The sequence below is a fragment of the Typopeltis vanoorti genome, chromosome 17, assembly GCF_054136105.1.
Source record: "Typopeltis vanoorti isolate ZY-2024b chromosome 17, IOZ_Tvanoo_1.0, whole genome shotgun sequence".
In the NCBI taxonomy this organism is placed as follows: domain Eukaryota; kingdom Metazoa; phylum Arthropoda; class Arachnida; order Uropygi; family Thelyphonidae; genus Typopeltis; species Typopeltis vanoorti.
This window is the reverse complement of record NC_143565.1, coordinates 4,650,331-4,675,483: the sequence shown is the minus strand read 5'-3', so window position 1 is coordinate 4,675,483 and position 25,153 is coordinate 4,650,331. Positions and strand designations below refer to the sequence as shown.

General features: G+C 34.8%; 1 protein-coding gene across 1 annotated transcript in view; it reads left to right on the top strand.

The window, feature by feature from the left end:
* LOC150097107 (josephin-1-like) overlaps positions 1 to 25,153 on the top strand; it is a 116,712-nt gene that overhangs the window by 25,844 nt on the left and 65,715 nt on the right. Inside the window, exon 2 of the mRNA XM_090406874.1 lies at positions 13,964 to 14,210. Within this exon, the coding sequence (XP_090263000.1) occupies positions 14,008 to 14,210 (203 nt within the window). The 5' untranslated portion in view covers positions 13,964 to 14,007. The remainder of the gene's footprint in view (positions 1 to 13,963; positions 14,211 to 25,153) is intronic.

The following is a 25,153-nucleotide window of genomic DNA, read 5'->3' as shown; positions in this document are numbered from 1 at the left end:
GCCGATGATCCAAAGTTAGGCTGGGCAATGAGATGCTACTGATATACAGCATTTACAAGGTGATTTGAATAGGCTGGAAGTGCAGGCAAACGATAATGGCACACAATTCAGTGTTAGTGAACATAAAGTTATGGACTTTGGCTTGATATGATATCCAGCAGCAGTGGTGGCTCGTGGTTTGAAATCGTGGGGGTGCTGCAACTTTAGAAATATACATACACTGTAAGTACATTGTATACGTGCTTGGATAAAATATCAAAATTATGGTAAAAATTAAAAAAAAAAATTAAACATGAAAAAATATTGTTTATTATTGATAAAATTATAGTTTGGTATAATTCAAAATTACTTAAAAATAAAATATATGCTTCTTGTTTTATTTCATGAAAAAATATTGTTTATTATCGATAAAATTATACACAAAATTATTTACAAATAAAATCCATTATCATAACCCCAATAATGTTCTAAAATAAAAACTAACAAATGTTTAATTGTAACATCCAGATATTTATAGAGACAGAGTAAACACGATAAGCACTACTAACACTCTACTACTGGTGCAAACTGCATATACTGTAAACAACAGTGGAACTGTGCGATGGACAGTGCTGCATTACGCTAATAGCTTGCATCTCACTATGACATGCATAGCAATATGGCACTGTGGTGAACACAGTGCTGCTAGCGTCCTTCGCCCTCCAGTGCTACAAGATGAATTTTTATTATTTTTTATACAAATAAGAGAATTGTATAGGATTGTTGATGATAAAATTAAATATTACAAGCAAATATAAATAAATTAATAAATATATTTATGCATAGAGAAAAATTGGGGGTGCTGCAGTTCCACAGTGCCTATGCACGAGCTGCCCCTGTCCAGCAGTATATTGTATTGGTAGGATTATGTTTAGAATAACTGATGAGGATAGAGATCATAGGGTTATAGTGGATAGAAAGTTGAAGTTCAAAGGTCATAACCAAAATTGCAAATACAAATCAGAGGATAACTGTGATGTTGAAATGAATATTAATATTTAATGATATGGAAGTCATTTTGCCTCTTTACAAGGCTTTAATACACCCACACCTTGACTACTGTGCACAAATTTGGTCTTCTTGGTTCCAAAGGAATAAAGAATCTATGGAAAGGCTGCAAAGAAGAGTTATAAAGATGATATTGGAATTGTGGAATGTAGATTACAAGAATAAATTGACTGCAGACACTAGTAGACATACGTGGAAGTGGGCATGCATGGGAGTTAAGTGTGTGTGTGTGTGCGTGCTCGCGTGTGCACAGTTAAGAAAAGGGTAAGAGCTAGATGTTTCTCTCATAGAACTGTGAGTTAGTGGAACAGTTTGCCTGTCAAAGTAGTGAGTGTATCCAGTGTGAATGAGTTCAAGGGAAAGTATGACAACTGGTGTGGCTTCCCTCTATGAGTCCTTGATTCCTTGAAGATTGAATAATAGTAATAACACTGGCAAGAGACTTAAATGCAAGGAACAGAAACATGTTAAAGATTTGATGAAACAATTGGCAACTAATGGAATAAGATTGTTTCATTGTTTTAAGGATACTTGCGACATAAGACTGAATGATATAATCACGTAATCACAAGAAAGATATTTATTTAACCAAATATTTCGGTCTGGAAATAGCAGACCATCGTCGGTGGTATTACAAGAACAGTTTAAAAAAATATACAAGCTAGAATACTAACAATAGATCGTTGAAATTAGAACATGCCGCGTGATGTTATATCACTAAGTATGAAACGAAATATTTTGAAGTAGAAACATGATTGAATTTGCTATAAAAAAAAAAAAAAAAAAAAAAAAAAAAAAAAAAAAAAAAATTAATGAGTAATCTTGATTAGGCTTTCCCAGATTTTTGATATAGATATGCAGTCATTACGATTCAGGTTGGGATGATGGAGCAAGGCCTCCACGCTTTCCTTGAACAAACGTTCGAACCTATAACGGGATCTGTGTAAGAGGCGAGTTTTGGACCAAAGGATGCTGTGGTCAGTTTCAATCCCGTGTTGAGCCAAACCAGACTTTTCAGGTTTATTGTGAAGAATGGATGATTGATGTTCTTGGATTCTTTTTTCAAGAGAACGTCCAGTCTGTCCAAAGTAAGAGAGATCACAGTTGCAAGGAATTTGATAAACTCCAGGAAGAGATAAAGTTGAGCGTTTGTCTTTAGGAGAAGGAAAATGAGAAGACAATTTGTTAATAGGAGAATACGTAGCTGTTAAATCATATTTCTTCAAAATTCTTGCGATAGGTTCTGAAATACCGGAGATATAAGGAATAGGTACTCGACGTATTGAATCTTTGTTGTTTTGTGGAGGATTATAAGATGTAAGAAGACGTTGAATACTTTTTTCAGAAAAGCCATTGAGTTTCATGTGTTGCTGGATAGTAGAAAGTTCTTTCTGTAGATAATCAAAAGTAGAACAATTAGTTTTGGCTCTTTTGATGAGACATTTTATAATTCCTGTTTTTTGACATGGATGATGGGCTGATTCTTTCAGAATATAACGACCTGTGAATGTTGGTTTCCTGTATACTGTAGTTGTAAGAATATTTGAAGATGATCGGATGAGGAGAACGTCTAAAAATGATAACTGGTTGTTTTCTTCTAATTCCATAGTAAACTTTATGCGATGATGTAAGGAATTAATACTGTTTAAAAAGGACGATAAAGTGTTTTTACTGTGAGGCCAAATAGCAAATATGTCATCTATATATCTTACCCAAAAAGATGGTAGAGGGAAACTAGATGTGAAGAGGACTTTTTCTAAATGTTCTAAATAAAAGTTGGCTAAAGCTGGAGAAAGAGGACTTCCCATGGCTGTTCCTTCTACTTGGCTATAAAATTTGTTTTGACATATGAAATAACCAGAATGTATAACGAAATCGAATAGTTTTATAATATCTTGAGGAAAGATGTCAGCAAGTAGTTTTAAAGTTTCCTTAAGAGGTACATTGGTGTATAAAGATTCTATATCAAAACTAACCATAAGATCTGTAGGTTGTAATGAGACATCTTTTAATTTTTCTAAGAAATCTGAGGAGTTTTTTAAAAAAGAACTCGAGTTGCCAATGTAAGATTTCAGTAATTTAGCTAGATATTTGGCTATACGGTAAGTAGGAGAATCAATGCAATCTACTATTGGACGAAGAGGATAGTCAATCTTATGGATTTTTGGAAGGCCATAAAATCTAGGAGGTCTTGCAAAATGAGTTTTAAGTCTTTCAATTGTGTCTTTATCCAAACTGATGACTTCATCAAGGAGAGAATTTAATTTCTTTAGTTGTCTGTTCAGAACCTATCGCAAGAATTTTGAAGAAATATGATTTAACAGCTACGTATTCTCCTATTAACAAATTGTCTTCTCATTTTCCTTCTCCTAAAGACAAACGCTCAACTTTATCTCTTCCTGGAGTTTATCAAATTCCTTGCAACTGTGATCTCTCTTACTTTGGACAGACTGGACGTTCTCTTGAAAAAAGAATCCAAGAACATCAATCATCCATTCTTCACAATAAACCTGAAAAGTCTGGTTTGGCTCAACACGGGATTGAAACTGACCACAGCATCCTTTGGTCCAAAACTCGCCTCTTACACAGATCCCGTTATAGGTTCGAACGTTTGTTCAAGGAAAGCGTGGAGGCCTTGCTCCATCATCCCAACCTGAATCGTAATGACTGCATATCTATATCAAAAATCTGGGAAAGCCTAATCAAGATTACTCATTAATTTTTTTTTTTTTTTTTTTTTTTTTTTTTTTTTTTTTTTTTATAGCAAATTCAATCATGTTTCTACTTCAAAATATTTCGTTTCATACTTAGTGATATAACATCACGCGGCATGTTCTAATTTCAACGATCTATTGTTAGTATTCTAGCTTGTATATTTTTTTAAACTGTTCTTGTAATACCACCGACGATGGTCTGCTATTTCCAGACCGAAATATTTGGTTAAATAAATATCTTTCTTGTGATTACGTGATTATATCATTAAGATTGTTTCAGTTTTTCACAGATAATGAATTTGAAATGAATAATAGTATCTTTAATCACAAGAGTCAACACAAAATAATGGACAAATAACAGAGGACAAATGTCTACCATAGGTTATATAATAACAAATAGAACAGAAAAACCAGATGAAATATTGGATATTAGAGTTCTAACTGGAAGTGATCATGGGGTATTGATCGGAAAATTTCGAATTCCAGCAAAATGTAAATAAAGGGAAGTATAACGGGGAATTATTACAAGATGATAGTATAAGAATACTTTACCAAAACAGACTAAAAATGCAATCTCAAGAAAATATCAGTAATCAAGGCAATATAGATTCTCATTGGGAAAAATTAGAAACTAAAAAAAAAATTAATAATATAATTTAATAAAAAATAATTCAGTAAAATAATATGAAATAAACAAACAACAATATAAGACTCATAAAGACTCATTAGGTGGTGAAATATCAAGAAGAGGAATAGCGTTTATTGCAGAGAAGAAAACTAATAAAAACATCCATATAATCAAAAAATCAGATAGAGTAATGGCAATTCTGGTGAAATCTAAACCTAGAGATATGCTGATCATCCAAATATATGCTCCTACAGAACAGAATGAGGAAGCAAAAATAGATATCATGTATGATGAAATAGAATGGTGTATAAAGGAAGTCGGTGGCAAGAAAGATCGAGTTATTTGTGCTATGGGTGACTGGAATGCAAAAGTTGGATCAGAGAGAACTTCTACACACGTGGGTCCAATTAGACTAGGAATTCGGAATGAGAGAGGACAAAAGCTGATTGATTTCTGTAACAAGCACAATCTCATAACTAACACTTATTTTGAGCAAAAACCAACAGCAAGATACATATGGGAAAGTCCGGATGGAAGATACAAAAATCAATTAGACTATATTGTAGTCAGTAAATGTTGCTTCAGTGGATTATGGAATTCAAAGGTGATGCCAAGTGCTGACTGTGGATCTGATCATAGACTGGTCTTAATGAAGATGAATATTCGCCTGAAAGAATAAAATTTAAAAGAAATCAATCCCTAAAATTGGATCTGCAAATGGTACAAAATCCGATTATAAAATTAAAATTTAATGAAAATATTTCAGAACTACTGTCTGCAGAGTTGCAAAACAAAAATGAACCCTCTAAGTGGAATAGACTACAAGCAGCTATCATAACATCTGCTAAAAACCACATCAATAAACAAGAAGAAAGAAAGAAAAAACCATGGATAACTCAAGAGGTAATCAACCTTATTGATGAAAGAAGAACATGGAAAAGAGGAGCAAATGAAGAAGAAAGGTTAAGATATAAAACTTTGGATAACAGAATCAAAAGTTATGTAAAAGATTGAAAGAAAACTGGATAAATAGGCAGTGCACTGAGATAGAAGAATTACAAAATAGGAACAAAACCAGAGAAGCATTACTGAAAGTGAAAGAACTCAATGGAAAAACAAAACGCACACAGTCTAATAACATCAAGGACAAAGATGGAAACATACTCATTGATAAGGAAAGTTAAATGGAAGATGGGTGGAGTACTTATCAGATCTCTATGATGATAATGGTAACATGTTAGATGATTCACGACACCTTAAGTTAAACGTAACAACAGATACCACTCTACCCACAAGAAAGGAGGTAGAATATATAATTAAGAATCTTCCTAATAATAAATCCCCTGGGCGTGATAATATTCTGGCTGAGCTGCTGAACGCTTTGACTGGCAATAATAACTATTTAGTGGAATCCATTCAGGACATCTATAAAACAATACAATTACCTGAAGTTTTTACAACATCTATCTGTATACCAATTCCAAAGAAACATGATGCACAAAATTGTGAGGATTACAGAACTGTGAGCCTAATATCCCATGCATCTAAAATTATTTTAATCTTCATTAACAAACAAATTGAAAGAGCCATAACCAGATTGAGTGAACAACAGAAATGCTTCAGAAGAGGAATGGGAACCATTAATGCTATCCTGGAACTAAAAATACTAATAGAAAGATCACTTAAAAGAAATAGGAACATTTACATATGCTTCATAGACTTTCAGAAGGCTTTTGACCGGGTAAAACATAATAAAATGTTCAATATAGTAGATAAATTAGACATAGAAGATCATGAACTTAAGATTATAAAAATGATTTACACCAAACAGAAAATGCAGCTGTTTAACTCTGAGACTTCTGAAGTGAAAATAAAAAGAGGAGTTAGACAAGGTTGTATCCTTTCACCAAATCTATTTAATATCTATAGTGAGACAGTGATGAAAAAGATCGAAAAACAAAAAAATAGGAATCAGAATCAATGATATAAAATACAATAATCTTAGATATGCTGATGATACCATTCTAATAACAGAAAGAAACTAATCAAATTACTGCAGCTACTAATTGAAGAAGGTAAAGAATTTGGATTAGATATTAATGCAAAAAAAAACAAATTTATGAAAATCTCAAAAGAAAGCAGATCCGAGCCAGAAATATTCATAAACAATATGAAAATTGAACATACAACAGAATACAAATATTTAGGCACCTACTTTACTGCAGATGGAAAGCAAGATAAAGAAATAAAAATAAGAACAGCCATAGCTAAAGATGCATTCTGGAAAAATAAAGATCTGCTCAGAACTTCTGAGCAGTTCTTTATTCACTATGGAATTTTCACTATGGAAGTGAGACCTGGATATTCAAGAGAGTAAGGCAACAGATAATGGCCTTTGAAATGTGGTGCTATAGGAGAGCTCTGAAAATCCCATGGACAGAACATGTGACAAATACAGATGTCCTACAGAGAATGAGAACACAGCAATCTTTTTTACAGGAAACGATCTAGAGAAAGATGAGATTGGCAGGATATGTACTGAGAGGATATTAACAGTTTTAGAAGGAAAAATTATGGGAAAAGGATCAAGAGGCAAAAAACGAAGGACATGGCTTGAAGATATAAGATCATGGATAGGATCACATGGCTATGCAGAAACAAAAAGGAAAGCCACCAACAGAGAGAACTGGAAGGACATGGTGCTGCACCCTCTCACTGAGGAAGCTACATGAAGAAGAAGAAAGACTCACTGCGAAGGTTACAACTGAATATGACTTTTACGAAGCACAGAAACAAGTGTAGAGAATTATCCAACATTTAAAAAAAAAAAAAAAAATGTGAATATATAAATATAGCCGCCATAGAAAGAGAACAATTGGGGGGGGGGAGGAATATTATATATACAGGGTGTTCGGGATAAATTTGACAGTTTCGTAAGGAAAAAGAAAATCTTCTTTGTATCTATTAAATTTAATGAATTGACAAAAAAACATTACAGGCAGAGTTAATTACAATACTATCAACAAGATTTACTCAAAATAACCACCATTAGCATCGATCACAGCTTCAATTCTGCTTCGGAACCTCGAACAAGCTGATGCTACAGTCTCCCTGGGAAGGGCCGCAAAAACTGTTTTAATTTTATCCATTAACTGGGCTTTTGTATTACTGGAAGTGCGATTGGTGTCTTTTTCAACTGCGCCCCATACCAAATAATCCATGGGGTTAAGGTCTGGGGAGTTTGGAGGCCAAACATTTGGACTGGTGAAGTCGTAGAAATTTTCAGACAACCATTTTTGACTTTTCCCAGAGGTGTGGCAAGGGGCCGAATCCTGCTGCCATACATACGGCCTACCATTGGCTACCCTTGTTATCCAGGGCTTGACTACAGTTAGCAACTCCACGAACAAAGCCCGAATTCCAATGCCAGGGTTCTTCAACACCTGTTCCTGCAGATTTGCGAGGAATTCTGCTGTACGAACGCAATCAGATCGTCTGCTAGGGATCTTTCTTCTTGCTACATCCTCGTAGTCACCATTGCAAGTCTCTAGTTCATGCCTGATTGTTTTTACTGTATTCAGGGAGCATTGGGCAGCAGTCGTAATATCCTTATTTTGATGGCGGGCACGAATCATCATGATACAAGTTATTCTCTTCCATGATTCAGGTGGGTTCCAGCTATCCATCCTTTCTGACATCTTGTATATGAATGAAGAAGGGTCCAAACTTTTAAATGAAGAGAAGTGTGTGTTAATACATGTAACTTACGGAAAAATATAATTAATTATAAATATGTCAAATTTATCCCGAACACCCTGTATATATATATATATATGCCATCATACTCAAAATTACCAAACGCATGAGAAATTTAAACATATCTGTCTTTTCTTACAGACAGATTCCCAATGAATGGAGAATGAATATTACAATACCAGTATTTAAAATCTGTACACAATCTATTGAGGGATAAGCTTTTTGTGCATACCTTAAAAATATATACAAATATTATCAAAGAATTAGAATCAAGACTAAATCATAAGAAGGCAAGGATTGAACATTAGGTCAGAATCCCCAGTTGATATGCATTATTCAAAAGGCTGTGTGAAGGTTTCTTCCTATTGCCTTTTAAGGAAACAATTTGTGGCATGGAATGGTAGATAATGCCATCACGTGTAAATGAATATAATGAGAGACAAGGATTCTGTAAGGGAAGATTATGTACTGATGCTATATTTGTTATAAAGCAAATAATAGAAAAAAAGCAATAGAATATAGCAAACCAATATGTTTGTGTTGTTGACTTTAAGAAGGCTTTGGATAGATTCAGATTACAGGAATTTCTGAAAGTACATTCAGTCCTCGACTTACCTTAAAAGTGTATGTTACTTATGACCACTCCTATTTGCAACAGTCATCCTGTTGTAAAAACATTCATGCCATATTTATTGCTACAATAAAACCTCTACTATACTTTGACTTTCAACTGTGTAGTATGTCTGTGGGGGGGAGAATGTTTGCTTGGGTTGGTGCAGTACAATATTCATTTTTGCGGAGGAATGGTTTTTGTTATAGAGATCATTTTCATTCCATTACTAAGCTACCGATATATACAGATGCTGTTTATTATTAGTTAGTTTAAATTACAAGGCAAGAGGAGAAGAAGCCATCCCTGAAAGTTATATAAGAGTTTGGTGAAGAGGGATGTGAGGAGCAGATATTTTACATGGAGAATTGTCTGAATGGAATGCATCACTGGAATATAATTGTTATTGGAGGGAGTTTTAGGGATTTTAAGATTCAGTATGATATGTTGTCATTTGAATGAACCTCACATGATGAGTCTGCTGACTCCATGGAAGGTATAATAATAAGAAGAAGAAATACAGAATTTCTCTTATTGCTCTTAATTATTGGTTTCTAATATGTCCTAAAACAGAATTCCCCCCCCCCATCTACATGGTTTTGATTTTGATGGAAATGCGTACCACAATTTGTGCCGTGCCCATTCCAAGAACAAGTGCTACACGAGGCAGTTTGACCATGCTTGTGGCAAACATGTTAATCTCATGTTATTTTCGACTTCATACACTTTGTCATAAAGTCTAATGGCAACCACTCCATCTTCTGTACAATAACATCTATTCATTTGTGATTTTCTTTAGTAGTTATTTCTTTGTGAAAATGGCCATCAACCACAAAAGTGATTCTTGTTGAAAAGAATCACTTTTTCATTCCTATTGAATTAGGAATGAAAGTGAAAATAACACACACACACAGGCTTTGATCACCTCCTGATCCCTATGAGGAATGTTTTCCACCAGCATGCAGAGACATCAGGTGGAATTTATTTCCATTCCTCCATCAAAGAAGCACTGAGTTCAGCAACAGGACTCTGCACAGGTCAGGATAGTCGTTTAACACCATCTCTCTATACCATTCCATAACAGCTGCAGCTTTGTAGCATGGGCATTGTTGTCTTGATAGTAACACGGGTCTGTTCCATAAAAACACCTCAGTGTAGGCAGCACCTGATTATACAGAATATCAAAGTACTGAGTTGCCTTCATGGAACAACGACCAGCGATCCCACTCCAAACCAGTTGAAAAAACCTACACCATTACTCCTCAACCACCAAACTGTACTGTGGGTACAACACACTGTGATAACACGCTTTCACCAGGCGGCCTCCACACCTGACATTAAACTGGAAACAGGTGAACCTTGATTTATCACTCCTGTTTTCCATTGGTCAATTGTCCAGCTCACATGCTCTTTGCACCAAGTCAGACAAGCCACCTTGTTCATTGTTATTGTTATTATATTCAGATTGTGTGCTGCTGCTCTTCTGTGGAAACCCAGTAAATGGAGTTCTTTTCTACACAATTAGTGCTGACCATGATGTTACCGGCACTCTGGAACTTATCATAGATGGTCTGTGTTGATTGTAGCTGGTTTTTGCTTGCCATCTGTTTTATAACACCCTCCTGTCCCTGTCAGTCATTTTTAGCTGCCACTCTGGCATCTGTTTTTGCTTGCCATTAGTGAAGAATCACAGAAAATTAAAGCAATTGATCTTGAAATGAAGTTGCAAGTTATATAAAGCAACATGAAGCTGGTAAGCCCGTTAATGTGATCGCATATGATTTCGGATGGTCTCATTCTGCAGTGACGACCATTTTGAAAAATAAGGATAAAATCATAAAGGCATGCAAAGATCTGCTTCCATTAAATCAACGATAGTGATGAAGCAACGACAAGGTTCTATCGGTGATATGGAAGAACTACTTGCATCATGGATAGACCTGAACCAAAAGCACATACTCCTTAGCACTATGACCATAACTGCTAAGGCACTAAGTCTGTTCAGCATGTTGAAGGAAAAAACAGGGCATGATTATGACTACGAATTCAACGCTGCTTCCGGTTGGTTCATGAGATCCAAGCAGCTTTTTGTGCTGCATAATGTGAAAATGTAATGGTGAATCTGCAAGTGCCAATGAGAAGGCTGCCAAAGATTGTAGCTGGTTTTTGCTTGCCATCTGTTTTAACACCATTCTGTCTCTGTCAGTCATAATAGCTGCCACCCTGGCTGTTTTCCTGCACTAGTGATGCCAGAACATCTCAATTTGTTGATTACATTGCGAACCGTTGATTTTGGATGCTCCAATTGAGTACCAATGGCATGTATGGACATACCACCAACTACTGTTCCTACTATCTGTACACCGTTTTTTTATGTTATTAACAACCTGGAATGTTCCATAACTTCAAATAACAGGGATGTCTGGACAATTATTGGTAGATTGTGTGTGCACGCGTGTGCAGTCATCTCTCTACTTACATCCATTTGAGTTATGTCCATATGAAGATACATCTGTGATCCCATAAGGGAATAACATTATCGACTATACTTCAAAAATTCTTCAAAAAAAGACGCAAGCGAGTGTAAAATAAAAAGGTTTCTATTTAGGAACAATGCACTATGTGCAGTGGCAACAGTGCATTCAGTGGCAACCTCCTTGGCAGTTGGCATGTGTCTTCAAAAACTACTTGCATCATGGATAGACCTGAACCAAAAGCACATACTCCTTAGCACTATGACCATAACTGCTAAGGCACTAAGACTGTTCAGCATGCTGAAGGAAAAAAACAGGGCATGATTACGACTGCAAATTCAACGCTTCTTCCAGTTGGTTCATGAGATCTAAGTAGTGTTTTGTGCTACATAATGTGAAAATGTAATGATGAATCTGCAAGTGCCGATGAGAAGGCTGCCAAAGAGTGTGTAGAGAAATTGAAAAAATTATTATGGAGGAAAATTATTTGCCACAGCAAATATTTAATATGAGCTACATCCAAACGGAAGCCCATACATTTTTCCTACTGCATCCCTTTGTGTAGTATGTAATGATTGAGAATGTGAAATATTTCTTCTCTGTTTTGGATGACAAAGTTCTACAAAACAGTATATCATCATGAATATTGTTATCATGTGCATATCTTACGTAGCATATTAACTGCGCATCATCTGTAACATCAGTAGTCTCGTCCATTTGTAACGCATAATAAGGACGCTTCTTAACTCTTCTGATTAATTCTGCATCTTAATTAAAAATAAAGAATTAATATGACGTAGAATCCTGAGATTCTACGTCATATTAATTCTGCGACTGACACTGTCATTTGAAAGAGGAATCAAACATCTTTTAATAACTCTTTGCCAAACATAGTTTTTACCACATCTTTTATAGCTGGAAGTAGTAAATTTTCCTTGATACAATGAGGTTTCCCTGTTTTCGCTATGTGCAAACTTAAGTGATAGGATGCTTCCAGTGCCTTGCTATTAATCTAACACATGGCTGAAACTATATCTTTCCTATGATTTAATGTCCCTAAGCATCGCTGAAAAAATTCAATTTGCTTATTTTTCACATCAATGTTTAATTTCTAAATGTTGGAGTTTCACAGGTTTCATGCACCCGTTCGACAACACTTCATAACGCAAAACACATTGAGGTTTCTGTTCACTTTCCTCTCCACACCAAATAAACCCGAATTCCAGATATGACTGTTATATTTCCTACTGTATTTTTTCTTTGAACTGCTTGTTTCTTCTACTTTAATAGTATCAGATTTACTTGCCATTACAACACGTGTATCACAGTTAGGGTTAGCATCACCTGTTCCATTTGCTCTTATTTTCAAAGTCCTAGTTCTAAGCCACTTTTCCATTATTAAAAAATGTTTCCAAAAAATATATAAATACTGGGGTTAACTCACGACACACTTTGTGTAAGTAAGTATCACTTAACACTTCTGAAGATATACCGAGCCTTGGTTGAAGGAGGGAAATCTTCAGCAATTGGTTGAAATGTGGATAACACATGTTCATTTCAAATCTGACAAAACAGCAAGGGAAGGCTTAAGCAATAAAACTATATTGTTGTTCACTTTACCCCTCTTTTATTATTCGTCATTCTGCCAATACAAAATTTAGTGGCAGAATGATGAATAATAAATGATGGGTGAAGTGAACAGCAATATAGTTTTATTGCTTCCGCCTTTTAACATTCTGACGCTATTTGTTGTTGTTTTTTTAAGTCTCCATTTGATTTCAATACTTTTTACCTACTTATTCAATTTTAATTTTTGTTTGGATAATTAAAAATACATATTTATTTAATTAATTTAAGTCTGCCTGCAGACCACCTGTGGTCCGCGAACCACAGGTTGAGAAACACTGCCCTAAACATTGATCTGAGTATGAAAGCAGTATATGAGTACTGTCTTATGAAGACTAGAGAGCGATATCACTTTCATTCTTCATACTTCATGACAAACCTTGTGGTGCTGAAACATTTCAAGCTTCAAGGTTATCAGCTATCAGTGACCTAAATACTGATCTTCGTATCCTCCTTCAGTACTGCAATAACAACCTAGTCACCTTTAATGCTTCCAAAACAGTATTTTGCAAACAACTTTGCCCCCCCCCCCAAATAAAGTGTTTACAAGGCAGATTTTTGCCTGAAGAATGACGTTTTCCAAGCAAAAAAAAAACTTGTTCTCATGCCCTTGTCAACCATACATACCCTTATACAGCTTCCAGGAATGACACCTTGTTCATTCCTCTCCTGTCATGTATTGAAAAATTTCTTCTACAGCTATTCGATAAAATCTCTATTCAACAAATTATTCAGGGGACTATTATATTATTCCTTCTTTTCCACTATCGACCAAACTCAGTAACTAACTTGCAGTTCATAAGGAACATGCCTCAGACCAGTCACCATTTTGTTCACTTGTCTCTGAATTCTCTTCAACACTTGCACATCTCCAAGAAATGCAGGTGACCAGATCTGAGTACTGTAGAACAGATGTGGCTGTATCAAACCCATATAGAGAAGAATAACCTATTTGTAACTTTCTCTGCTTGTGTGTTCAACAGACTTTTTCTGCTGTAATTTTAGTATTTTACTTATTACTGTAATTTAATCATGTTATTTGCTAGAGATGAATTTTTAGAGATTCTATAATAATGATGCCATATTTATTTCTCTTCCATTTATATAGCACTTCATGTTTTGTTTGCAAAGTGAACCTATTGATTTAATCACATGTATCATTCCTGTTTTCATTTTGTTGAGTCATTGCTGGGAAAAGGGCATAAGAAAGAGGCACAGTTGGCCAATTCTGGAATGGTACAAAACATTTATCACGAGAGACAGGTGAAGGAGTTATGTGCTTTGCATGCTCTGAATAATTTATTTCAAGATGGAAGTGCATTTACTAAACACACATTAGATACCATATGTCATAAGTAAGTTTTTATCATGTTATATTTCAGTTTTTTTTTTGCATTTACTATATCATTTTTATATTACTGAGAACATTGTGAATTACTTCCTACTGGTGAATGAAATGCCATTTTATTTATTTCAGATTTCTTATTTTTTAATTCAGTTTAAGTAACATTCGGTAATTTTTTTTGTTATTGGAAGAACAGTGTGTCACTATTCAGGCTTTAATATGACAACTGTGCATTGTCTTGGAAGTGCATTACCAACAAATGAAATCGTGGAATTAATTTTTAGTATAAAATTCAAGGAAGCAATGAGATTAAGTTCCTTGATTTTTTTTTTCTTTCTGAAAAGACTTGTGTGTGTATAAAATCTACAGGAATAAGTTTTTAACATTTTGATATAATCATGTCATGTGCACACATGGCAGTTCTTCCTTATATGTATTATCAGCTTTTCAGCGAGAGGTAGTACAACCTGTAGTACAGGCATTCCCAACCCTATTCCCACGGGCGCCATGGCGCCCATCGACCAGTTTGAAATAATCACGCAACAATTAATGGCATGCTATATAACGTATGCGTTAGTGACACATGACGACTATTAAACGCATACAATGTAAAGTAGACATGCATTCGAAGTTGTTCATTATCTGTTGCTAGTTATATGCGCATAATTTTAACGGTGTCTTGTAATTCAATTTTTAATCCTAAAATGAGTGAATCAAGTAAAAGACAACGAACCTATAATTTTAACACTGACTGGGAGGAAACACATTGTTTCGTTAATTTTAAAGATAATTGTGTTTGTTTGTTGTGCAACAGTAGCTTTGCAATTCCGAAAAAACATAATGTTGAACGTCACTTCCAGACAATGCCACTTTTAATACGAATTATCTGCTTAAATCTGAAATAAGAACGAAAAAAATAAATCAACTAAAATCGAACCTGTCTGCCCAACAGTCTGTTTTCACTAGACATGTGGTAACATCTAAAAATGCCACCATTGCTTCTTTAAAAATTTCTCACATGCTCGCAAAGAAGAAAAAACCGTTCCAAGATGGCGAGTTATTAAAAGAAGCATCTTTGATTGGTGCTGATTATTTAATTGAGGGATTTTCCAACAAATGTGAGATTATGTCAGCAATACAAGATTTACAATTGTCAAATACCACTGTCACAAGAAGAATACCTATAATTTCAATGGACATACAAACTCAGTTAAAAAGTGACTTGGAAATATGTAACTGGTTATCTTTACAATTTGACGAGTCAACAGATGTATCAGACACAGCACGGTTAGCAGTTATGGTGAGAATGGTATTTAGTAACTTCACCGTAAAAGAAGATCTACTGAAAATATTACCCATTAAAGGACAAACAACGGGTGAATATATTTATAATACATTCAGAATATACATAATAAAGTAACACATAAAAACCACAGTGAAATCTTTAATTAGTAAAAAGACAGATATTTCGTACTGAAAATAATAGTACATCTTCAGTGTCTGTAACAGTAATAGGAATGGAATACAGGCAAACGTTCAGTGGATCACCTTTTAAATTACAATTGTTACTGTATGCTAGGAAATAATAGAAATAACAAATTTCATCTATTAAGATAAATGGTTTTTTACATAAGATAAAAGTCTCCCAGATCTTTGAAAGAGACATACAGTCATTTCTATTTAAATTCGGTCGGTGTAAGATAGTTTCACAACTTTCTTTGAATAAGTGTTCATATTTGAATCTGCATCTATGGAGGAGAACTGCTTTATCCCACTGGACACTATGAGTAGAGTCAATACTGTGCTGTGCCAGACCAGACTTCAGAGGTTTATTATAATCAGTATAATATTGATGTTCTTTTATTCTTTTTTCCAAAGAACGGCCAATTTGTTCAAAATAAGAGACATGACATTCGCAAGGTACTTAGTAAACACCAGCGAAAGATAGAGAAGACAGTTTATCCTTTGTAGAAGGTAATAAAGAAGAAATTTCATTGATAGGAATATATGTTGGAATCAGTTGATACTTTTTCAGAATTCTACCTATAGGTAGAATTCTGAAAAAGAATTTAGGTAGATTCCTGGAATGTACGGAATAGGAACTTTGTGGACTGTTGAAGAAACTGTAGGTGTTGGAACATAAGAGTCAAGTATCTGTTGGATTTGATTGGAGTTGTAATCATTTGATTCCACTAACTTTTTAATGATGGAAAGTTCTTGTTGTAAGATTATTGGGGAAGAGCAAACTTTATGTGCTCTATGAATTAGAGATTTAAGAATGCCAAATTTTTGAGACATGCGGTGCACAGACTTTTTGTGAATGTATCTGCCAGTAAAAGTGGGTTTTCGAAAGCCTCTTGTAGATAAGGTACCAGAAGATGTTCTAGTAAGGAGGATGTCCAAAAATGGTAAAGTACCAGAGTTTTCTTTTGCCATAGTGAATTGGATGCATGGGTGAAGGTTATTTATCCATTATAGAAAAGTGGAAAGTTCATCTTCAGTGTGTGGCCAAACAGCAAAAACATCATCGACGTAACGGTACCAAAGAGATGGTTGAGGATGAATGGATGAGAACATAGCATCTTCGAATTGTTTCAAATAGTAGTTTGCCAAAGGTGGAGACAGAGGGCTACCCATGGCAGTACCTTCAAGTTGTTTGTAGATTTTGTTTTTCCAACTGAAATAACCTGAGTGGATGACATATTCGAATATCCTTGCGATATCTGGAGGGTAATCTTCATATAATGAATTGACTGTGTTGGTTAATGGGATATTGGTGAACAGAGAAATGATGTCAAAACTGACTAATATTTCAGAATCTGTAATTTTTATATCCTTGATTTTTTCAAGAAAATCTGAGTTTTTTATATAGGATCTGGAATGACCAGTGAGAGCACTTAAGGAATGTGATAATACTTTTGCAATCTGATAAGCTGGAGAGTCAATGCAATTTATGATGGGTCGTACAGGACAGCCTTCTTTATGGAATTTTGGGATCCATAAAGACGACGAGTTCTTCTAAAGTAGGTGCGTATTTTATCCATGTAGTTCGGATCCCAACTTATAACCTCATCAAGTAATTTATTTAGCTGTTTATTTTGCGAATTAGTAGGATTACGTGTGATCTCTTGGTAGGTCATGTTGTCTTAATAGGCTGGATACTTTTGTCTCATAGTCGGTCTTATTCATAATTACAATAGCTTTTCCTTTATCGGCCTTATAAATGGATATTGTATTATCTTTTCTTAAAGAAGTTAGACCTTTTATTTCAGCATTTGATAAATTGCATGGAGGTAATTTGCTTTTGAATAACGAAGTCGCAACTTCAAAACGTAGTTGGTTGGCATCTTCGCTAGGAAGTCCTGACAAATTGCGTTCTACATTATGTAAGATATCAAGATAAGGAATGCGTGAAGGAATAACAGCAAAATAATGGCCCTTTGCTAAAGCACTAGTTTCAGTGGTGGATAATGGTCAATCGGAAATGTTTACAATCCATTTATTTGTAGACGTACTGTCAGAGGTAAGGTTTTTCTTTTGCTTGTTATATAAAGAGTTGTATTTTTGCATAAGATTTTGAAGATTTCTCATAAGACCGGGATAGGGATTATTTTGATAAGCGAAGAACAATATCCAAATAATTCTTCATTAAGAACAGCTGAAATGTCTTCTTCGAGAACTGATATAGAATTGATATTAGAAGCTAATTCTTTTTTGGCAGTATGAAGTTGATTACGAATTAAGGAAAAACGTGTGTGTATATAAATAGAGTGGGCTCCAGGAGACAGAATTGTTTCTTTAAATCTAGCGAAAGTGGGAATAACTTGAGTATCACGTCACTTTTTGAGGAAGGCAATCCGTGCTCGAAGCATACCTTGTAGAACCGATAAATTTCCTAATTTTCTTGTTAGTTTAGTAAACTCTTCCCATTGAGGATGATGATTCTGATTTTTAATGGAACCTGTGGCATAGTAATTAAATAATAAAGTAATTAAAGATTTTCACTGTGGTAAAAACTACAGTGAAATCTTTAATTAGTAAAAAGACAGATATTTCTTACTAAAAATAATAATACATCTTCAGTGTCTGTAACAGTAATAGGAATGGAATACAGGCAAACGTTCGGTGGATCACCTATTAAAATACAATTGTTACCACGTGCTAGGAAATAATAGAAATAACAAATTTAATCTATTAAGATAAATGGTTTTTTACATAAAATAAAAGTCTCCCAGATCTTTGAGAGAGACATATAGTCGTTTCTATTTAAATTCGGTCAGTATAAGATTGCTTCACAACTTTCTTTCAATAAGTGTTCATATTTGAACCTGCATCTATGGAGGAGAACTGCTTTATCCCACTGGACTCTATGAGTAGAGTCAATACTGTGCTGCCCCAGACCAGACTTCAGAGGTTTGTTATAATCAATATATGTTATAACCGTTATGTCGATGATGTTTTTGCTGTTTGGCCACACACTGAAAATGAACTTTCCACTTTTCTACAACGGATAAATAACCTTCACCCACGCATCCAATTCACTATGGAAAAAGAAAACTCTGGTACTTTACCATTTTTGGACATCCTCCTTACTAGAATGTCTTCTGGTACCTTATCTACAAGTGTCTTTCGAAAACTCACTTTTACTGGCATGTACATTCAGAAAAAGTCTGTGCACCACATGTCTCAAAAATTTGGCATTCTTAAATCTCTAATTCATAGAGCACATAAAGTTTGCTCTTCCCCAATAATATTACAACAAGAACTTTCCATCATTAAAAAGTTAATGGAATCAAACGAATACAACTCCAATCAAATCCAACAGATACTTGACTCTTATGTTCCAACACCTACAGTTTCTTCAACAGTCCGCAGAGTTCCTATTCCATACATTCCAGGAATCTCAGAACCTATAGGTAGAATTCTGAAAAAGTATCAACTGATTCCAACATATATTCCTATCAACGACATTTCTTCTTTAAACTGTCTTCTCTATCTTTGGCTAGCATTTACCAAATACCTTGCGAATGCGATTTCTCTTATTTTGGACAAACTGGCAGATCTTTGGAAAAAAGAATAAAAGAACATCAATATTATATTGATTATAACAAACCTCTGAAGTCTGGTCTAGCGCAGCACAGTATTGACTCTACTCATAGTGTCCAGTGGGATAAAGCAGTCCTTCATAGATGCAGATTCAAATATGAACGCTTATTCAAAGAAAGTTGTGAAACTATCTTATACCGACCGGATTTAAATAGAAATGACTGTATGTCTCTCTCAAAGATCTGGGAGACTTTTATCTTATGTAAAAAACCATTTATCTTAATAGATTAAATTTGTTATTTCTATTATTTCCTAGCACGCGGTAACAATTGTATTTTAATAGGTGATCCACCGAACATTTGCCTGTATTCCATTCCTATTACTGTTACAGACACTGAAGATGTATTATTATTTTTAGTATGAAATATCTGTCGTTTTACTAATTAAAGATTTCACTGTGGTTTTTACGTGTTACTTTATTATTGAATTACTATGCCACAGGTTCCACTAAAAATCATTCAGAATATATGGCAAGTCGATAGATATGCCTTTTCAAGCTGTCTGCGATAACTACTGATGGGGCACCAGCAGTGGTTGGCAATATCAATGGATTTATTGCACTCTGCAAGAAAGATCATTCATTTCCAAACTTTATGTCCTACCACTGTGTTATCCACCAGGAAGCTTTGTGCCCTTTGGACATGTTATGAAAGTTGTTACAAAAATAATCAGCTCCATTCGAGCAGCACCGACTTTTCAAGGCTCTATTGCAAGACATTGAAGATAAAGAACCTAATCTCATCCTGCATAGTGAAGTACGTTGGCTCAGTAAAGGTAAAGTCCTTACAAGATTTTTAAGCTTAATTGAAGAAATAAAAAAAATCTTCACTTCAAAAATGAAAATTTTGATGAACTAAATGACTTTTGCTGGCTGTTGGATTTATGTTTTCTCATAGACATCATGGAAAAATTGAATTCTTTAAATTTAGAGTTGCAAGTTAAAGATAGACATGTTGCTAAAATGATAGGCTCTGTAAACTCATTTAAAGCAAAAATGGATTTGTGGATATCACATCTGCAGATGGGATCTCCCATTCATTTTACAAATATGAAAAAAATGGTAGGCGATAGTGAATTTAACTTGTCACCATTTGTTAAACATCTTCAAGTGCTTAAAGAACAGTTTGAAAAGAGATTTCAGAAATTTACTATCATCGAGCCAATGATCTCCTTTTTTATCAATCCTTTTACTTGCCAAGTAAATATAATGGAAATAGCTGCATGCATTGCAAAGCTTGTTCAAGTAAATGCTGAAGAACTGGAGCTAGAAATTTTGGATCTTCAGAATGACGTTACGCTAAAATCCCATAAAACAGATGAAACTTCTGGAATCTAGTGGATAGAAAAAAGTTTCCATTCTTAAAAAGAGCAGCATACAAGATAAAATCATTTTTCGGTTCCACATGCCTTTGCGGATCATTTTTTTCAACCATGAATATCATAAAATCAAAATATAGATCACGACTCACTGATGAGCATCTTGATGATTGTTTAAGAACTGGAATATCATCATATTCTCCTAATTATGAAGCACTGGCCAATGAAATGCAATGCCAAAGATCACACTAACTTACATATATATATTTAAATTTTTATATAATGTAAACTTTTAACTAATAAAACATTTGATTATAAATTGTATGTATTCATTTAACAAAAGAATTCAAAAAATTTGCTTGAAAAAATAGATGGTGCCCGTCGCCCTACCGGTATTTTAGAATGTGCTCTAGGAAACAAAAAGGTTGGGAACCCCTGCTGTAGTACTTCAGTGTCATATGTGGGCCACTGATTAAATAGAAAGAAGGCACCTGTTGATACTTTTCTTGATCAGCTGGAAGTTGTAGTCTTTGGGAAACAGACAAAAGCTGTTCTAGCTAGAGAATGATGAAATTTTTGTCCTTCAAAAAATGATGGAAGGAAAATAATTTGGTTCAGTAGATTTGAAGATGAACAGCATTAACCAGCATCTTTTGTATTTTTATTTGCTTAAAGGAAATTGGAGGGATAATTATTGTCCATGAAAATATCTATAGAAGAAGCATAAGGCAGAAACATTGTGTCCATGAGAAAGTGTTTGGAGTGAGTCTGTGACAAGTTTCTAGTAACTGGATTACTTCTTCTGATTAGATGCTCGTCTTGGATTTCATTTAATAAATAAAAATCTTATTTATTTAAATAATTAAATAAGATAATTTAATTATGTTAGTGCTAATATTTTGCTGGTTTATACCCAGCATATTCAGAGCACAAATAGTTAGTTGCAGTGTGCAAACAGTAGCATTTAGTTAATACTCAGAATGGTTGAAAATTGTAATGAACAATACAAAGAACTAAACATAATAGATGATGCACTAAAGTTATTTGGCATCATCTATTGTTGGATAAAAATAAGATTTACAAGTATTAACACAGTCTTAAAATGACTATCAAAGATTTTTGGCTAATCAATAAACCCATACTTGAGGATTGGGGAATGTTTCAGAGCTGCTGTGTTCCAAAATTATTTTTGGATTTTTTTTTTTTTCTTAATTTTTTCCCCATCTAATCCCATGTGAAGGGTATTTCAAAGCATGAGCTATCAGTGCCAACTTGCTGTAATGATAATAACAAATCAACAGATCTTCTTATCTACCATAGCAAGACAAGTCACAAGTACAGGCTACTTCATTAATCCTGGAGGTGTTAAGGATACAGTTTGTCCTTGAATATGGTGTGAAGATTATATTTATTAAGTATTCTGGATATCTTTTCGGATGTGCCCTGAATATATGTGGTGGTATGTTGAACTATAGTCTTATGTATTAAGGGGAGAGGAGAATTGGAGCATATCATCATCAATTCCTGCCATGTACAGGATATGATAGTACTACATGAAAAATTTACATCATTACTAACTTCCTATCTACAATTTTCCTCCAAATCAATCTGTTACTTGTCAAGACTCCAACATTATCAGATCTATTTCTATTTTCTAAGGCACTTTTTACCTTATCAATCCACCTATATCTTGGTCTTCCTCTGGGTCTTTTTCCTGCCAACCTGGCAGAGAACACTTGTTTTGCTAATTTTTCCTCTCACATTTTGTATAAGTGACCATACCACCTGAATCTAACAGATAAGCTTAGGTGTTGATGGTTATTCATGACTTATTTTTCACGGTATTAACAACACCACAAACACTTTTATCAACAAAGATGTTTTATTAACGCTTATATTTCGCTGATTTTCAGCTCAGCATCATCAGAGCACAACACACTTGTAAACGTGACAGTGAGTGAGTGAAACAATATAATTGCAAAAGACAAAAGATCTAAAGTCCTATTTTTTGGTGCCCTCTAACGAAAAAAAAAAAAAAAGCAGTTATCCAGGAGTTTTTCTTAGGATAACCGTCTCCCAAATTTTTGGCTAATTAATGCAACCATATTTGTTAAGGTTGGGAGAATTCTTCAAAGCCATTGCTGACTCAAAAAATAATCTTTCAGATCTATAACGACTCCTAAATAGCACATTCGTTTTCCTCCATCTAATCCTGTGTGAAAGAGTGTCCAAAGCGGGGTCTGCCAGTCCTGACTTGCCATGGTAATAGTAGCGAATGTATCTTTCATGTTCTTCCAGGCGGATGTTCAGTGATCTTCCTGTTTGCCCATAATAGGCCAAGTCACAGTCACACAGAACTGCATACACTCCTGGGTGTGCTAAAGGGTGAAGTTTATCCTTAGGCGAGCGGATCAGAGTTGCCAGCTTGACATGAGGTTTGAAAGTGGTGCGAAGGCCATGTTTCAACAATACTTTGGCTATCTTTTTCGATGTACCTCTGATATAGGGAATAGAAATGGTCATGTTGTATTCTTGTGTATTAGGGGAGGGCAGAGTAATGGGCCTATGTAGTATTTTATCTATTTTGTAGGGATTGTAGCCGTTGGCTAAGAACGTATGGCGCAGGTATTGGAGTTCAGTGGTCAGAGCTGTATTGTTAGAACAAATGGCTTTGGCTCTGTGTGTAAGTGTTTTTAAAATGCCGTACTGTTGGACTGGATGATGATGTGATTGTTTACGTAGGTATCTTCCTGTGTGTGTGTGTAGGCTTTCTGTAAATAGAAAAAGATAGTGATCCATCTGAAAGGCGGGTGACTAATGTGTCAAGAAATGGTAAACAGCTATTTGATTCTTTTTCTACTGTGAAGTGAATTTTGGGGTGTTGGCTGTTTAGGTAGGTGACAAAAGCATCCAAAGTGTCTTGTCCTTGTATGTAGCTGTGGTACCACAGCTACATACAAGCCACAAGTGTGGTTATGCTATGTAGATGGTGTTTGCCATCTGGCCCCATGGATAAGCCATTTGAAAGGTGTACTAGTGTGTCTCATATTAACAGACAGTTATTTGATTTTTTTTTTCTATGATAAAGTAGATTTCTTGATGTTAGCTGTTTAAATGCACTAAAAACATATCTCATGTGTCTAAACTACGTGGCTATAAAGCAAGCACATCATCTACATAGCACAGTCAAACCACTGTTTTGAGTGGTGTTCACTACTTGGTTCTCTAAGTATTCTCTACAGAATTTGGCTAAGGGAGCATTGCTCTCCCATCTAGTTGTTTGTATATTATTATTATTATTATTATTATTATGTGACACCTCCAAGGAGTCCAAAGACTCATCGAGGGAGGGCACCTACTCTATAACATCTCCACCTCTCAATCCACCAACTACAATGAACCACGTCATCTACACCAATGCTATCTGCTGTCCACCATCACCACCACTAGCATTTTCACAGACTTTCACAAACATCCATGCCACAGCAGGATTCAAACCCACAGCCTTTTGGCTGGAGAGTGGATACATTAACCATTCAACCAACCAGGCCAGCATGTATATTTTTCCTTTTAGCATGAAATAACTAGCATGTACCATAAATTTTAACAATTCAAGTATGTCTGATAAAAGAGGCATTCATGGACTTATTCTGTCGTCATGGTATTGACATGGTATACATAACTAGTCATTAAGTATTTTGTTTCTGTTAAACAATGTGGAAAAATAAACATCTTAGAGTAGAGACAAAAACTAGAATTTATAAAGCAGTAATCAGGCCTATTATGACATATAATGCAGAAACAAGACCAGATACTAGGAAAACAAGACAAATGTTAAACACAGGTGAAATGAATATATTAAGAAAAGTAGTAAATAAAACTAGATTAGATAAAATAAAAAAATACAGATATAAGAAAACAGTGTGACATATAAGCAGTAAACAATTGGGTAGCAACCCAAAGAATAAAATGAATTGAACACATAGAAAGAAGAAGTGAAGATAGAATAATAAAACAAGTAGTTTGAAACCAAAGAATAAGAGAAGAACAGGAAGACCTGGAAAAAGATTAAAAGATACTATTAAAGAAGATAAATAGCAGTGGCTCTAATCTCCCCTCTCCCCAATATCAAAGCAAAATTGTTACTATCCCATATGTTCAGGACATCCAGATATCCAGAGTGCTTAATAATTATAAGCTCCACACCATATTCAAACTTGTATCAAATTAGCAACCTTCATCAGTTCATTCATTTAAGGACAAACTCTATCATCTCCTGGTATACAGAATGCCTTGTACTTGTGACTTCGCTTATTCTGGATAGACAGGATGATCTGTTGATTTGCCACCATTGTTTTGGCAGTTAGGATAGACTGCCTTGCACACCCTTCACACAATATTAGATGGGGGGGGGCATAAAGTCATAAGTAAAAGAGACTGTTTTTTTGGAGTCAGCAATAGCTCCAACAAAACATTCCTCAAATCTCAGTAGATATGGTTATATCACTTTGCCAGAAATCTGGCAAAGTG